The 18,332-nt window shown below is 41.7% G+C and overlaps 1 protein-coding gene across 4 annotated transcripts in view; it reads right to left on the reverse strand.

Moving 5' to 3' along the window:
* The window catches only part of nrg2a (neuregulin 2a), a 48,417-nt gene extending 30,303 nt beyond the window's left edge, over window positions 1-18,114 (reverse strand). For 3 of the 4 annotated variants that reach the window (XM_008281073.1, XM_008281071.1, XM_008281072.1), the window contains exons 1-3: window positions 17,851-18,114; window positions 8,450-8,615; window positions 7,129-7,247 (exon numbers count right to left, since the gene is read on the reverse strand). In XM_008281073.1, the coding sequence (XP_008279295.1) occupies window positions 7,129-7,247; window positions 8,450-8,615; window positions 17,851-17,938 (373 nt within the window). In that variant the 5' untranslated portion in view covers window positions 17,939-18,114. Of the gene's footprint in view, window positions 1-7,128; window positions 7,248-8,449; window positions 8,616-17,675; window positions 17,743-17,850 lie in introns of those variants that run through there. The other variant, XM_008281074.1, reaches the window with a different exon arrangement.
* Between the last annotated feature and the right edge of the window lie 218 nt (window positions 18,115-18,332).

Here is an 18,332-nt window from a genome sequence, read left to right on the forward strand (position 1 = left end):
TCCTGAAAAGTCCTATCAAGGTTTCTCGATATTCATCATGAATTAGTATTTCCCTTTGATATATAATTCCTTTGGATGATGCTCAAAGGGTTCAAGTCCTGCAAGTCTACTCGGAGCCCATTTACTGTATAGCATCACGTGCAAGCGTCCTGATGGCTCGGCGAGGCTGCAACCAAACCCGTTGACGTGCGCTCACGGTGGTGTGGGCGTTCATCCGCTCATGACATAAACTCTTCCATTTACTGCGGATCCTTCCCACTGTACCGGATGCTGCCCACTAATAAAGAAAGGCCCAAACAATAAACAAAAACAAAGTGCAGCGTGGGTGAAATGACGATTTGGCGACTGCCTGAAGAAAACAAGGCCTAAACTCCTGACACGCTCAAGCTGTCATGAGGTAAGACACAGTGTCAGACGGAGGAACAAGCCATGTCAATTCAACTGATAAAACAGGTTTCTTTGACTCTTGTAAGAGAGGCAATATAGATCCTGATTTTTTGTTTTTTTTGTTTTCTAAAGATGTCTGGGATAACATCTTTCATAAATTTGCCTCCAGGCTGTTATGAATAACGTGCCAAGCTAACAACTTTGAAGGTAACTGCAGCTTTGCAAAATTGGCTGTTTTGCTTCCAAAGGCCAAGAAAAGGATTCTGTCAATTTGAAAAGATACTCATTCAGCAGCATTCAGCGGCCTCCTTTATAGCTATTTGTCTGTGACAGTGTAATTTAAATTGCAACATCCTATTTACTCTACAGACGCTGGACTTGATTATGATTTTGTGGTCAAACCAACCAACCAAGAAGACCTGAGATTCTGGCACAATCAGATGGCCACCTTGGATGAATGCCCGTCCAGACCCCAGAACTCAACATAATTTTGAAAAAAATAGGCATGACTAATAGCACAGCAGCCTGATCCACAAGAACCTGACAAGCTGTTCTCCAGTGGCCAGTAAATACAGAACGCTTGGCAGATGTGCAGCCCCGTTCCCTCGCAGACCTGGCTGCTGCCGCTGCTTACCCACAGCGATCAATAGAATTGACCATCTTACAGATACTCCTCATTCAGCCAAGGCCACAACTAACATCCTTTAGCGTCACTAGAGATGAGTTTATCTTGTCGCTGGCGTAGTAGGAGTGAGTAAGTTTTGTTTTTACTGTGTGGACTAAAGAGAGACATAGAAGGAGCGAAGGAAGTTGTTGTTTATCTAAGTGCAAAGTAGTACTTGCAGTAATGTTTCATTTACGTAGGACAGATATGAAGACTTACTGGAAGAAAACAGAGAAAGCAGTGGGTTTTATGGTCTGCTGTTTATTTATCTGCGTAAATGATGTCTCTCTAATACTTAGCATTGATTAAAAAGCTGGAAAATAATGGCTTTCTGTTCTAAGGAAAAGGTTACTGAATCATAAATAAACAAACATGAATCAAACATTGCTTAATGCACTTTGATTCATGCTTTGCCTTTTTCTTTCACTTGCCTGTTGACCACTATGTTCAGCGAACACGGACTGAACTCTAATATCATAAATTTGTCCTTTTATAGAAATACAAAATACTGCACTCGTTCTTTAAAGGCATTTTTGGTGATTAACTGTAAAAGTGAAACATGTTCTAATGTTCTGTTTCTTCTTCTTCTGTGGCGGGTTTTAATTATTTTCTGGCACAAGTTAGGTCAAATCACAACCAATCAAAAACATGCTTTTATTGTTAAAGGAATGTGTCGACAAATGATTTAAAAGTTAATTTTACAAACTGAATTATGTGCAGTACATTGCCCATTGCACAAGAGTTAATTCAGCCTCCTGCGGTGACTTGAAGTCTGATGCAGCATGCAAGGGATGTAATGGAACAAATTACTTGAAGCCACGGTGTGTTTCAACAGCGACAGGGATGCAACACCTTGTAAAGTTTCAACAAAATGAGCATAGCAAGATGTAAAGTGTTGTTTCATCCACTCAGTTGTAAAAGTTATTAGGACACTTTGAGTTAGTTAAGCTTTTTGACAGCAGAACTGTGTTTGACTTGAGGATAGAGAGTGAAAACATGTAAAGGTTTGTGCGCAATTGTGCATGTGTATATGTGTGCGTGTGTGGTTCGGGAAGGAGAGGGGCAGCGTGCGTGCGTGCATGCGCGAAATTGTTGCTGGTGGGCCTCAGCATGACTGCTGAGGTTGGAGCAATCATATGTTCAGCTGCGATTTCCATCAACACATTCCTGGACGCTCACACACTCTCTCAGTGGAGCTGTGCACAGCACCCCCCAAGGATGTGACCTGCAGCCTGCAGACACATGGCTGCCTCACAAGCGCTTATCACAACACAGCAGCCTGTAGGATAATGGGAGGCCTTAATCTGAAGCCACGTGGAGCCAAGCAAACTTTGACTAGTGTTGCTCCTTCACGCTGGCCTTATAGAAAACAGTCGATGATATACTACACCGTTCTGCAGAAGGCCAGCAGGTCTCACCATGCCAGACTGATTACAGGGTAGAGGTCAGACCACATGGACAACAAATGGTCCCTGGCCCTCTGCACTGGGGGTTGGGCAAAAGACTGAAAACACCACTCTGGAAAAGGCAGCAATTGTTACAGACTGCTTACAGGACATATGATATTTCAAACCATCAGGAAGCACACAGTCACACACATGCTGTACGCTGATATGCATTCTGTCACAATGCCCGAGTTGGCAAAACACGAACAATAAAACACGGAGCAAAGTCCTGTGGATTCAGAAAAGACTCAGAAGATTGTAAAAATTGCTCCATTGATTGATCTCGTGTTTCAAATCTCCCGAGCAGCAAGCGGAGCCAAAGCAGCCAAAGAGACGGAGAGTATTAAAAGGGTCTTAAGGCCGAAACACTGATAACAAGGAACTTAAACATTCGACTCAGCTGAACTTCCAACCATCTGTGCTGAATAATTATACAGTAACTGGCACTTAATCAGTGCGTGTTTCTCGTCGACTGGTCCAACAAAAAAAGACATGAGTAAAATCCCCACACAAGTCCAATCAATCAATGTTATTGGCAAACTGCATGGCTGGCATGGAGCCATGACGTACTGCATGCCTTAGAATGCATAAAGGGGTTCAGTTCGAGGGAAGGTTCAGCCCTGAACACGCTGATTCAAGGTAGTTGCTCCACATCTCGAGTCGGAGTTGCACGGATGATATATTTGTCTTGCTGCACTAATGTGTTGGGCTGAGTAATGACCAGCTGTTACGTTTAGTATCAATAAGAAGAGCTTTTGTATTTTCGCTTTTAATAGCAAAGGGGCAGTGACTCTTACCAAATCCTTTTTTTTTTTAATTTAAGAAATGTTTAGGCAACTCCTATTTAATCACACCTGAGGGCTACGTGAGAGTTTTTGTCTGCCACACCTTGTGTAATTAATTGATGCTACGCATTTCAATTCAAAGCAACTATTCTGACTTGCTGACAAAATGTTTTTCTGCTGCGAAAATCACAGCGCTGAAAAATGCCACTCTCCATCTATCCCATAAAAATCAAAGAAAAATAAACAAATAACTTAACAATTTAAAATGCATATTATTTAACAGCCTTCTTCTTCTCGCACAGACGCACCAGTGAGTCCGGTCAGTGAGTGGCACAGTGCAGGAGTCGGTGTGATATGCTGAGCTGGGTGTGGTGGCCTCCGTTCACCATGTGGTGGAGCTGAGTGCCGGTTTCCCAAAGTCTGTGTTCACCAGAACAGACAGCAGGCAGGCACAGCCATGTGCTTACACTGTAACCAAGTGCGAGGGTTAGAATGATGCTTCTCTGCTGAGCTGCTACAGATTTGACTCCATAATCCGTCATCCGAGCATTTCACTTTATGCCTGTGCAAGTCGGCGTGAAAGCTGATTTCTAATCGTTGTGTTTTTCCTCGGAGATTTCACCTTGATAAAGCAGGTTCAAGCAGTGTTAGCATGCCTGCATACCAGATACTGTCAGTGTTACAACATAGGGAGGAGAAAAAGGCAGTGAATGTGAATGTAGACATCAGATACAGTATGAAGGTGCCTTGGACAAAGCTCGCGAGCACTAACTGCATTGTAAAATGGGTGTGAAACTCTCCTCTGCAACACAGCGGGCTCATGTCTTCCTCCTCTTCATACTTTTCTCTCTCTGCCTCAGTGTCTGTCTCTCTTCCCTCTTGCTGTATCTCCTTCTCGCTCTCCACTCTAATGTCTTTGTCTGCTTTCTGTCATGCATTCCCTCATTTTGTGTCCCCCCCCACCCCCTACTCTCCCTTTTTTTTCACGCTCTCTTCTTCTTTTGCTCTCTCTGTCCATCTACATCTGCACCCCTCCCCTCACTCTCCCTCCCTAGAAGGCACACATACACAGATAATACTGCGGCTACATGCTGCTTCGGCAACATACTGCAGCAGGCACGCATACTCCACTGCAGCCCTTTAACACAATTGCTATTTCTCTTATGACCTTAGGATGAAAAGCAGCTCTCGGTCTAAACGAATTACATGTCCTCTGCATCAAAATCAGGCAAATGGTGCGTTTGGTTCACACAGATGTTTTTTTCTTTTTTAAGTGAAATATGCTTAGATGGAGAAAGACCATTATTATCACATTCCCTGCAAATGCACAGTGCCTTTCTTCTCAACATCTGCTGATTTTAGCCTCTCACCAGCACATGATAAGCACAGCAACATGCACTGTTTGCTGCCAATTCCTTTTAATGACGTATGTATTTTGAATGAAGCCCTCCCCCTGCCTATGGACATGTCGCCCCTGATTCGCCCCGTCTTGCCTTCTTCCCTGAAGCATGACAGAACTAGGCGTGCTGTTGTAGCACAATGGGACTTTTTTATTGAACTGTGAACAAACACATTCACACGTACACAAACAAAAACACACAAAGACAGACATCTAGTGATCATCGCACATGAAAGGACATACAGTGATGCCATTGTTCGGAATATCCAGGAGTGATTTAGGGAAATGACAGTGCTGACAGACAACCACACAAAGAGCACACAGAGATGCATTTTACACAAAGCCGCACACACACACACAAAAAAAAGTGTATGAGATTCAAGGCTGTGGGCACAGATACGGACAAAATGTGCGTTAACATAAGCTTTAACAGTTGGCACCCTGTTTATCAAAGATATATATTTTGCACCAGATGTGGGGATATCACGTTTAAGTTCAAGTGAAAACACCGTATCATTGTTCAGTCATGTTTTATCCATTGTGGCTACTGTGCGCCTCAGCCCTCTTGTTCATTGCTTTGTAATATTATATTTTCTTTGATATTCTTGCATTACCAGCACTTTTGCCTGCTAAGATCATCATATACAGTTTCATGGGCCACCAGCCACATGTTCATAAGCTTTCATTAAACACTGAGGCAAACAGGTGCCACCACCAGGGATTCCCCCCAACCTTTGCAGGGCGCAGAGCACGATTTAACCTATTTTATTTAATTGCCATTAAACGTCATTGTTGCTCAGTGATTACCGTTTCGTCCAATTAATTTTTCATAAATGTTAGCACACAGCATGTCTTGGAATCTTGCATCACTGACCCTTTAAATATTACATGCTCACGAGTTAACAGGAAGTATACCATTGCACTGGAATAAAGCCAAGTGTCATAACAAGCGGACGCGAGATGCGGAGTCACACGATCCGGCAATAAAACTCAACCGAAGCTTTAAAGATGTCAGAAAAGAAAAAGAGGCAATGTGTAGCCCCTATTTAAATACAAGATGGATGACTTCTTTTCTGCTCAATTGTTTGCTGGAAATCAAACTTGCATGTTGGAACCCCTGAGAGCCTCCGTGATGCCAAACACAATGGGTCCTTTCTTTATCTGAAAAGAGCCGCTAGTCTAATAAGGCAGCGCAGCTTAAGTCTGCTAACCGTAAACAATAGCTCTAAAAGGTGGCCTTGACAAATGTAAAGAGAGAAGGGGGAGTGATTATTGTGCCTGAATGTGAATACAAGGACACTGAGTGATGGCTAAACTCCAGTCCCTCCCTTTTCCTCACCAGCTACACCTCTGCTGGTGTGAGATGTCTACAGAAATCGCCCAGCTGTCAAGGTCAGCAATGAGAACATCTCCCTCTGTGGTGAGGAAGTGCCACATTGTTTAAAACTGCAAAACCAGTAAGTGGTCAACTCAAACATGTCGTCATGCACCGTAAGTTTGATTAAAAAACTATCTGCGCTGACTTTTTTTTGGCACCAGCATCGCAGCCCTTCGTCTGTACAGTATCAAAGTCTCGAGCCGTTATTCAGCAATCTTCAGACGGAGCAGCCAGGTGAACTCAATGTACCAGCAGGAGGTTGCATTTCCTCAAGCACATCAAGCAGTTTCTGACTCTTGCGTGCCAGACAACCTGCCGTACAGCTCTTTGACAGTCCAGCAGCAGATAACATCAAGTCCTTTTTCTTGAAAAGAGGCAGAAGCAGAGCTGCATGAATTGTATCAGCTCTGTAAGGTGCTTAAAACTTTTTTTCCCCCCTTTTTCTTCTTCTTTTTTTTTAAAATACTGGCTCCATGCACTTAGACAACAAACTACCCACAGCAGCCACAAACTCACTACCCGCACCGCTTGGAACAAACACAAACTCACCACCCCACCAAATGGAAGCAGCTGTTATCAAAACTCTTTCATCTGCTACAGCAGTTTGCAAAAAATTCTGCGATGCACACACACCACTACTGAACAGGCCTGTTAGATTCTATCACACACACTCCGAAGACACTTTCTACAACTTTCATATTCTGTCAAGCTATGTTTTAGATTTAGATCTGTAGTCTGCCGCTTTTGTTGTGTGCAAGTGACGGTCAAAGGCAGCGTGCGGTGCAGTTTTTGTGGGATCTTGCCAGCAAACTGCAGCGAATGACAAACTGAGATAACACGCCATACGTTGCATTTAAATTCCATTCACCTCCGAGTACAATGTACTGTTCCGCTGATTAACGGGCCAGAGCCACATGTGTGGACAGTTGTTCTTCATGCGTGTTACCGCTGTTACATGCCTGTTTGCGATGGCTCCTTTGAATCTCTCAATTGGCAAGAGAACAATCATAACAACAACAATGCCAGTGCATCTGTGCCACTTTGCTTGTTGCTTAGGAGTCGGTACTCACTGCTTTGGACGTTAACAGTGCCAGTGGAGTTGTCCTTTCCCAGCGGGTTCTCCACCACACATGTGTAATTCCCAGAATCCTCCAGTTTTGCTCTGCTGATCTGGACTCTGGAGTTTTTCCTGTGGGTGACAACACTCACACAGCTGAGTCAGGGGAATCGGGGCAGGGAGGAAGCAGCATGGAAACGCAACAAGTGGAAACATGGGGGACAGAGAGGCAGACAACAAGGGCAAGCAGCAGCATGGCACCAGCTCTGCTCTGGTGGGGACACATGATCGGTTACTCTGGGGGCGGGGGGGGCTGCTTATAATAAGAAAGCAAAGGACAGGGTGTAAGAACTAGCCAGCCTATTGTTTTAAAGCTCTGTCCTGTGTCAATATTCTTATATGAATAGGAGATTTTATGATTGCATTGCCCACTTTTTAAATCTGAGGTATTTTATACTCAAAAGCAACTTGATGCACATTGAAAAGTGTTTGTTCTTTTCAGATATTGACTGGGTAGTTAACATTTGCCACATTCTCCACCCCCCTTTGCTCTATCTCCTCCCTTTACCCCTGACCTGGTTGTGAGAATGAATATGCACAAAACACCCTGGAATATTGAGTAGATCATGTTTCCCATTTACAGAGCCAGAGCTGAACACCAAGTTTGTTTGTTGTTTAGTGACCATGAGGGTGTACGGTATTTGCTGAATTTCACTCATTTAGATTAGAATCAGTGACTCTACCTTTATTTATGCTATCGTTAGCATCCAGTTTACTCTTAAATTAGCTGGATATGGCATCATCAGGCACTTTTGATGCCAATTTTTTATTTTTTTTTGTTATCAAGGTTGCAAAGTAATTTCCCCCAAAGAATATTATCAAAAAGAGGCATCTGCAAAACTCAAACTGCAGAGTCAGTTTTAACTCTTTCTGTGAATTTTCAAAGTGTAATTTATGACTGCAATATCAGCCCGAAAGTGAAGTCTAGAGGTTGAAGTTAACAGAGGAAGCAAGGTCAAGTGTATATGCAGTGGTGCACACAGCGAACAAGAAAAGCTCGGAAGAAAAACCTGCAACTTGTAACTTGGCAATGGTATTGAACTGAATGCTGATAATGTACTGCTTTAAAATGTAAGAGAAAAATTGACTGAATGCAGAATAATTACTTTACATTTTGGAGTAAACCTTCATAATCCCAAATACGAAATAAAAAAAAGAAAAGCTGCATTAGCCCAGTCTGCTTATAATACCAGCAATGCTTCAGAGTACCTACATCTCTTTTCATCTCGCTTTGCTTGTGTTAGGTTTGCAGGATATGGGTGATTTGTACTCACTGGCCGTTCTTTATTTTGACTTTTTTGCTTTTCTTCAGCTCGTTGCCATCTTTGAACCATCTGTAGGTAGGGAGAGGGTTTCCTGTGGCCTCACACTTAACCGTGAGCCTGCTTCCCTCGTCCACTATTATTGGATTCTTCATCGGTTTTAACTTTGGAGCCGCAGCTAAAAGAAAGAAAGAGAAAAAAACTCAATGTCAATATATAGACGCAGACATGATCATGGTTCAGTTCATGTGTAACTGTGTGTTTAAGACATGGGAGCGCAGAGAGACAGCAGTCGAGCCAATCGTCATCTCTACGGACCGAGCCAACAGCTCTCTCGTGTGACCTCCAGATGTTGTCACTAGAGACATTATCAACTTTGCCTCACACTAATAAACAAGCCGATTTTCACTCTGGCGTTGCTGCTATAAAAACACCTGAAGCAATATTTAGCAAACATCTACCAGCAGATGAAGAAAATCTGCAACCACAAACTCATGTGCAATTAAAGGCAATCTGTAAACAAGAAAAGCCAGTATCATTACGATACCATAATAAGCTTGTTGTCATGATGAGAACAAAAAGGAAAAGAGCTTTAATCAGCTCTTTTGTCCGCTGTAGTACTTTGTAGAACTGCAAAAACTGTACATTCTATCGCAGATTAAAACGTTTTAGCAATACTCTGTGTTCTCTCTCGGTACTCTCACATCTACCATCATCGCATTGGTATAGTCTGATATTCTTTCTTGCAGCTTTTTTTCGTCTTCCGAAGCAAAAAATGCTTAATTGAAATCTGAAAATGTTCTGCATCTAAACACACACACACACATGCACACACAACACACACTCACACAAACACTTGCCAGCTGACAGCTGCACACATGTTTAGGAGAAGACTCATCCAGGGTGGAGCGAGAGAGAAGGGGTGAACAAGGGTCAGCCAGGGGCTGGCCAAGATACCCCCCCCCACCTCCAAACACACACACACACACACACACACTCTTTCTCTGTCTCTCTCTGTGTAACATTTACGATTTCATGCATATGTTGAACTGAGTTGTCCTACAAATTACAGCTGTTTGCTGTGCATCGCCTCTAAAGGATGACAGCTGTATGAAGACAAACAAATCATGACAAGCAAACTGAAGTACACATAGGTAATGACTTCAATTAAACACTGAAATAGTGGTGCACCAAAATTATCCCCAGTTGTCCTCTTTTTGGAGGGACTGTCCTACTTCACTGACCTGGTAAAGGCGACACGTCTGCACAGAAAGAAAAGCCCTAATGATGCAGCAGTTTTTGTTTTCTTTGTGGATTTAAGTGGACAGTTGGGATGGCTCTGGGGTACAGTTTGGTTTGAAATCCAGAACTGCATTTTCACACTTGTGAAATAGTCACTGTCTTTCTGCAGCATTTTAAAGGAATGGTTCCTTGTCAGTTCTACAGAGGCCACGGTTGTTTATTACCACCAGCCACATGCACAAGTATTCACATAGAAACTGCAGCCTTTTCTAAAGTTGTGTAAGCCTGATTGATGTGGATATTAAGGAGCTCTCTCTGTGCCAACCGAGCTTGTGAGTATGTCCTGACAGTGTGTCCTGAGAGCGTATCCTCCATCTACATCCTGACACTGAAGCTCTGCTCTGCCTCCTCTGGTCACTTGGCACTAATACTCCTGATAGGAGCCAGAGGTCACAGCTCTCAGTCCCAGCCGAGGATCTCTTTGGTACCAGTCACTGAACAGCTTGTGTAGTTGGTCGTGATAAAAAACGACACAGTGTAGATAAGGTCGACTATCATCTATCCTCTATTTTCTAAATATTTGCTATTAAAGTAATTCCTATTTAAGCACTCATTCCCAGTGCTGAAGAAATTGTAAAATATCATTTGTTTGAATCTAGAGCAGAATGGTATTTGACCATTTTAGGACTCACCACTGGCCAGTTTTGAAAAACAAGGGCAGCTCACATCTTAAGCTGGCATGATTATCCCAAAATACTGCATATACTAAGAGAGCTGTTTGTCTGATGTACCCACTGATTTCCTCTGGAATCACAGATAGCAAAATGTCAAATTCAAAATAGCTCACAACCAACGCAGATCAATGGAAAGGCAACTATTTTTAGTTCAAAAACAGCCGTTTGTTACTAAAATTACTCTGGTAAGACAGGGGGACTTTTATCTGTGAACAGCATCCTGTTGGAAAATGTGAGCGATGATATTCTTGGAAACTGGAAAATAAAGACAGAGATTCTAACGCGTCTGGGCCAGGCAGATGTGCCGTTGTAACATGGTACTTAGCGACTTTAATAAGCTTACGGTCTCAAGATGAATCTTTGTGCTGCAATTGCTTGAGCAGTTAGTTCGAGATTTTACTGTCTCAAGAGTTTGGGACAATAAAAGCCTCATTTATGCAGCACGGCATAAATGTGGTTTTGCAGAAAGTCATAACGTTATATAGGCTGAACATATACTGCATATTGCCATTTAAAATCAACTCTGAAGTGGTGAGGGTTTATCGATAGCCCGAAGCGAGACCATACACAGAGCGTGAGACTCCTGATGCTCCAGATGTGCTTCATTAACGAAACCACCGAGTTTTGCAACCACACAGCGCATTGACCAATACAATAACATGTGCACGTGTTGTGGTTGATACGCATGTTTGCTTGTCATAAAATTTCGCTGTAATCTAATTAGAAAATCGTTGTGTACTGCTATAACTAATGACTTACAAAACTTGCAGAACAGAACTTACAAAAGTCTGCCTGAGCCCAAAGTCCCAAGTCTGAATAATTGAACTACTGTACATGATTTCCACACACACTCAGCTCTGCCAAACTCAGCCCTGCACACTGCCCGAGGAAAGCCTCGTCAGTCATAGTCAGGGAACAGCAGGAATGAGGTTGCACCATATAGAAAAATGTTTGGTACTCTGTCTGGACGCAGGTCTGTCCTTGCCAAGCAAATTAAACAAGCTTTGTCCTTGACTAGAGAACTTACAGAAACACAGGTCTGCACTTTTCATCAACGCACTAAACCAGATGTGCAAGAGAGTCAGCTCCATCTACAACACACGGTGATCTATCAGACACTAAGATGCATTCGATTGTAACAATAAACCATGCAAGGATCCACATTCATATCAAATGATGTCTTTCATCTGCCTCACGCAAAATACACAAACAAAACGAACCCTCTGTGAAATCCATAAACTCCTCGGTCAGCGATATCGTTGCTCATGTTTGGAATGACATGTGAAAAACAGGATTATACAGTAGACAGTTTGATGAACACAAATTAACTACAGTGCAATCAAGTCAAGCATACTCAACATAAAGCAAGTTAATTACACTAATTGCAATTAATGTTTTCCGAGAAGAAAATAACAAGACGATATCATTGAAAATAAACTAATTTCTAGGAGACAAATGGTTGTCTTCTTTTCCATTGCGCTGCTTGGAAAGAGTGTTGGGCAGTAATGATAAACCCTTTCCTCAACAACAGCCTGATTCTCTCTTTTTGAAGCACAGGGGCAGCTGCAGACATGGACTATAAAAACCCAATTTGAGAATAGAAGCCTATCCGGCGTGTCAACAGCTCATGCTTTGGGTAACAGTTGGAAACCTCAGCCTAGAAAGTTGTTCAAAAACAAAGTTACTTGATGAATTAACAATGCATTGCTCATATTATTGAGTTAACATTTCTGTTTTACTTCCAGGAGCTTAGAAAAGGAATCTGAGGCATGCCTTTGTGTTTCCCCCTTCCAGACAAAGTATCCCTGATTACTCCGGTGTTATGTCACTTCTCTGCACGTTGTCAAAAGACAAATTACATGGTAAGACAGCCAGAGAAATGGGTTTTGCATGTGGGAATGGTCTTCAGACACTACACACTAGTCACTGTAATACAACATCTGTTCAAAGAGATCATTTCAACAGACTCCCACCACAAGCAACACACTTTCACCAAATAATTATCTGGTACATTGTTTACATATGACTCAATGCACTCGTGTTACCAAAACTGCATGCCATATAGAAATAGTTACTGCTGTTCTGATTTTACCTACCATTCAGATAACTGAAAAGTTTCGTTCTCTACGACACTATTCTTGTATCGAAACTAATCGAAAGTGATTTAATGAACAGAATTCCATGCTTCTCATTTCTACGAATTTCCTGAACAATCCATCACTGACACTATGTAAAGTTGTCAGGGTTTCTGCAAATATCAAGTCATCTAACAGGCACAAAGATAGAACAAATAATGTAAACATCGACTTGAAAACACTTCTATTTTTATTTTGTTGGGTTGCACTGTCAAGCACCACAAAACCATCACAAGTGCTACCACACTGGTTTCATTAGCACCAAAAGAAGCCAAACCATTGTGTGCTTAGAAGGAGTGGACTGGCCTCTGTTTGGAGTTTGATGTTTATTCTGCAGCTGGAAGTTTTACCAGTCCACCACATTTCTCTCCACCCTTGCCACTGCACTGATTTGCATCCACAGTTAGTGATTGCAAAACTGTGTCTACATTTGTTTCAGTGCTTAAGCAGTTCGGTATTGCCGAGTTAACTGCAAATTGGACTGCAACAGTTCTGGATATACAAGAAATATCTGGGCTTTTGGGAGAAGTCTGCACAAACTTCTACAGCTTATGCATTGGGTAACTTGACGAGATCAACCCCTTTGCTCACATAAGTCGGTTTATGACTACCATGTCCATGTCATAGTGCTAAACCCACCTACATGCTGAACCAGTCCAGAGTCATCTCTTTATAAGTTATCACGTGTTCTAAAGTAATCTTTACCATTGTACCTAAATCATGTTCTCAAAGATGCTTATTTATAAGCTACACGGTGTAAACTTGTATTGAAAATGTAAGCTACAATGATTTACAACTGCCACAATGTTACTGCTGTTTTTTTCATGAAGAACACGGTATTAATAATTGTTAACTAGTTATAACTGGAGAGTTTATGTCTTTTAAATTATAAAATGAATTATTTTATAATACTGGTTTTATCCATCCATCCATCCATCCATCCATCCATCCATCCAATACTGGGTAAGATACTGTGTACATCCTGGACAAATCAATCAGTTTTATGTAAATCTCAAAAAATAAGCACAGCACTACTTACTGTTTAGTACTTTATATGCATGCAGAGGAAGTGTTCACAGTACTTGTACACAGTACTCACTGTTGTGTTGAATGACCCAAATGTGCTGCAAAAAGGTTCATGCAAATACTGTATGAAAATGATCATCTGCTGCCACAGAAGTCATGGGATGTACAAATGGAAAAAAAAGCCATGTCACCGAAGTTTTTCCAACAAAACATTCGTATTGGTTTGTTCCACTAACCAGTAGAACTAACTGGTGTACAGCTCGACCAAGCTTTCAGCTACTTTCAGCCCTTCATTTTGATTTGCATCCTTGTTGGGTCCTTCTGGCTCTTGACTTCCAGAACTTAATACAATATTCAAACTAAGACATACTGGATATTCACTACCTATATACTTATATGCCTGAAATGGCGAGGAAATGTTTTACAAAGAGCTACTGAAGAAAGCTGGATGTTAAGAAAGTAAGCAATAAATTTAGATCAAACAAAGACAAGATGCCCAAGTAACTCTGTTTGAGCTACATATACTTTCAGATTGTCGCAGTGATTAGTGTTAAACCTACATCTGCGACTGTCCTGGGCTAGTGACACTGACGAACAAGCTTTTACATTAGGGTGGTGTTCCAGGGAAATCCTGCATACGTGTCATGAAAATTCATAAATCATAATTGCTGAAAATGCACAGAATCTCAAGGAAGTCTTCGTTAAACCTGCAATTTCCAATGTATCACGTAAAGATTGCCTTCAAATTAAAGTTAATCATAATTTGTGACTAGGCATTTCTTTAAGAACTCCTCTTCCAGACGTCTGTTTGCCTACCAATTTGTGGTTTTGGTTAGTCATGTTCTAAGACCATCACTGACAGTGATGTTACCGCAAAAGAAAAAAAAAGTGTGTGTGGGGGGGATTTCTATGTGCAAATGTGTAGATGTTCTACACGCACTATGATGCTGTACATACAGGTTGGCTGAATGATGTTTTACTGGCTGACTTTTATTAGTTTTCATATTTCCGGTGACTGTTTGTACCAGAACACCAAAAAGCTCTTTTGTAAGAGCAATTATGGGAAGCTAGATTTCACCTGAGGTTGTCTGAGGCTTCACGAGCACCTCCTATGAATACTGGTCTCCATAAAACATTTTGTTGCTGAATAATCCGAGTAGTTCTGCTTCGATTATAAAGGTGTGGTAGGTGTTAGTACACGATAAAAAAAAATCTGGCACAAAATGAAGGAGTCATCTCTTCACGTCCGTAACTAATTATTACCACCCTCACAACGCACGCAAACCCAGCCACACAGAAAGGAACTTGTTGTGTTTTGTCTTGGCATAAGATAAGAACAAGGTAGAGCTTCATGAATTATAGCATCGTCATCAGCAGAAGCCTATTTATTGGGGTTAGGCAGACGGGACAAAGATATCAAATTACTACTTCAAAAAAGAGAGACATTCGTTTATGTTGGATTAAAGTGATTACAAATTGGATTAAATAACTGCTGCAATAAAGTTCCTGCACATGTTCCCCCTCTTTAATGTCTTCTCTGTCCAATGAGAAGCAAGATTTTGGAAGAATCGTCTTTGTCTGGGTCTGCAGAAGTTCTCCTTTTCTAACCCTGGGCCTGTTTTATTAGAAAAGCCAACTTTCTCAAAAGAGTGTCAACTTACAGCCACAATGCACACAGCTTTCAAAAAAAAAAAAAAGAGAGAGACGTGAAAGGAAATCATGTAACACTTCAGCAGCAGCATGCCCTGAATCAACACTTTGAAAAACTCTCTGGTCCAACTGCTGAAGACGTCACAGCCAGTGAAGAGGCAATTATAGCTGAGGGATACCTGCTGTGAGAGAAACTCTTTAAATAAATGTGCAAAAACTAGCCTGATGTGCAAAATTAACCCAAGAAACACTAGACAACACTGTCTTTTATTTTCCTTCCTGGCGTGTCCTGTGATGGTTAACTGACAGTCTCGCAACCGAAGAAGATCTCTCATGTTAAATTGCATGAAATTATATTTTGACACACCTCAGCCACACAAGCACGTGTACACATGCACACACTCGCAGTAGATTGTATAACGTGTTCCATAATGGAGCATATTGTTGTATAGATGTAAAAAAAAGTGAAGCTGAAGTATTTTGTAGAAGCTGCTGTGGAATCGCCTCAAACTATTGTGTGGTTTTGAAATGGTTTGTGCAAATTAGACATTACATATCCATATTCTGGTGAATGCATGAGAATAGCAGACAGATAATCTATGTTTGTCTGTTTGAGCACTACATTGTAAATGTGCCGCTAAGTTAGCACGCCAGCAAAGCGAGTTAGAAAGATCCTTGATTGTTGCTTGAACTAAACAGAGGCAACAAAGTCAATGTACAGAAATCTCTCATGCTGTTCTGAGGCCATGTACATTTCTGCTTGTCTTCCTCGTTTGGATTATTGACAAACCACATCCTTAACGATGTGGCGTCACAGGTAACTGAAAGGTGGAAACTTTTTATTAAAGATCCAAATCAGACAGAGGTAATGAAAAGATGATTCATCTGTGAAAGTGCAGTTTGGTTCCTCCATTTATCTCCTGAATGACCCATTTTGGAGCCTTAGGCCCATAACACACCTGACGTGTTACATGTACCAGCAGCACAGACACAACAAGCATCAGCCATGAGCATGTTTTCATTCTGACCTACTTTGAAAGCTCCAATTTAAACACAGTTTAACACGAGATAAACGTATATCCATTTTTTGGGGGGGGGGATATTGTAATTTTCCCAAAGAAAATGATGATTCAAAATCAGCTTATCTTGTCATGATGTATGAATCATAAAGTATCATCCGGATTATGATCTGGATGATACATTCGTAACTGACTTGACACGTGTGTCGATGGACGGCAGCTGCAAAGACGTTTACAGTAACAACAAGACGTGCATATTGCCAAAATACAACAAGATTCAAGCATCGTTTATTTTAAACTTGTGTAATTTTGTGAAACCCAGAGAAAATAAACCAGAATATGAGCATTACACGCAGCTGTTCTCTATGGCAGCCGTGCCGTTGATTAACAAAGACGCCAAAGAAAATATTCTGTGTGTGGTGTAGTGTGGGGAGCTGTTTATCTTACGTGTTTATAGATCACAATCAAACTTGAGGGCCAGTAATTATTTAGATATTCAACTTTGCATGTGTAATAAAACAATCATATCAACCTCAGATGCCAAAAGACAGACACAGTGGAATATTTATGATGAAAATGGCACCGTTTAAAGATGTAAAACCCCTCACAAATTACATTTGCTGAAAAATCTAGACCCAATCTCGGGGGTTATCTGTTAGAAGTTGGCAGGAGCGACATCAGCAGGTAGAGATGACTACCGCGATGCAGAGATGCTGTCTAAGATAGAGTATCTGATGGAGAAAAGGATGACACACGGTAACTATAGTTATAATCGTGGTATTGTCCTTAAAAGTGTCACTGAAACGGGGGTTGGGCTTCCCCATGACCTGAGGTCAAACTACAGTGACATGCTGCAGCTTGTAGGATCCACTACTGAGCAAGCACATTGCTACCTTTGTGAATGTGAAAGACAAACAGCTCCCATGCTATTCTAATGTCAAAGCAGCTTTTAGCAAAAAATACAGCCAGAGTTTTATGCTGGATGACTCACCACATACTCCGAATTAAGATGAGCAGTGAAAACACTGTAGAGACCCTTAAATTATTAACTCTGTCAAAGAGTGCATCATGAAATATGGTTTTCTGCTATACAAACATCTATTTAATGATAAAATGTGATTTTTTGTCTTCCCCCAACCTGTGATATTTGACATACCATGAGCAAAGAACCTTCACAGCACAGTTTTAGCCAGTAGTCAGTCGTTTTCACAGAGCTTATAACACAACTGTTCTTTGGCTCCATGAAGTCCGGAGCTTGTTTTAAAAGTTTTCTTTTTTTTCTTGATTTCATACACAAGAGATATCATTTGACTTCCATACAGTTCCAAAGTGCTGCCAAAACCAGATGTGCCTCTTTCACACTGACCGTATTTGAAGACCAATCCATGTGACAACCTGGCGGCAAGCTTTGACAAGCCAAGGGGATACTCACTTTTTCCCACACTTCCGTAACATAGTAAGACAAACTTAATCTCACTCTTCTTTTTTTTCCTGCAACTCTTTCTCTCTCTCTCTTTCTCTGTCTGTCTCAGCCTCTCCTAGTCTCTCTCACACACACACACAAGTAAAAACATGTTACACAGAAACCAGCTTCAATTTAATTTTACCTGTAGTGGGATCGCCTTCTTTCTCCTTTTGTGCTTTCTTACCCCCCTTCTTTCTCCCTTTCCTATCTTTCCTCTTGCTTTCCGTCATGCTGTCGGAAGAAAGTAAATCCTCTCAGGGAAACACAGAACGCAGGAGCACAAAAAAAAAAACTGTAAAAAAAAACAGGTAGTCCTTTTGGGAACGTGTGGCAAGTGGGCACCACCAGACTCTGAGCCTGTTAGAGCGTCTCTCCTCCTATATAGACTCGCACCAATCAAGTACAGCGAGGAACCACCTACTCACAGCAGGGCAGAAGGAGAGAGAGAGAGAGAGAGAGAGAGAGAGAGAGAGAGAGAGTGAAAGAGTGAGAGAGAGAGGAAGGGAGGGAGAGGGAGACAGAGAGGGGAGGGAGCAGAGAGAGAAAGAGAGGAGGAAAGAGGGGAGAAGAGAGAGAATATGGAGGGAGGGAGGGAAGAAAGAGGGAGGGAGCAGGGAAGGCATT

Source organism: Stegastes partitus, unplaced genomic scaffold (assembly GCF_000690725.1).
Source record: "Stegastes partitus isolate 25-593 unplaced genomic scaffold, Stegastes_partitus-1.0.2 Scaffold221, whole genome shotgun sequence".
Classification (NCBI taxonomy): Eukaryota; Metazoa; Chordata; class Actinopteri; family Pomacentridae; genus Stegastes; species Stegastes partitus.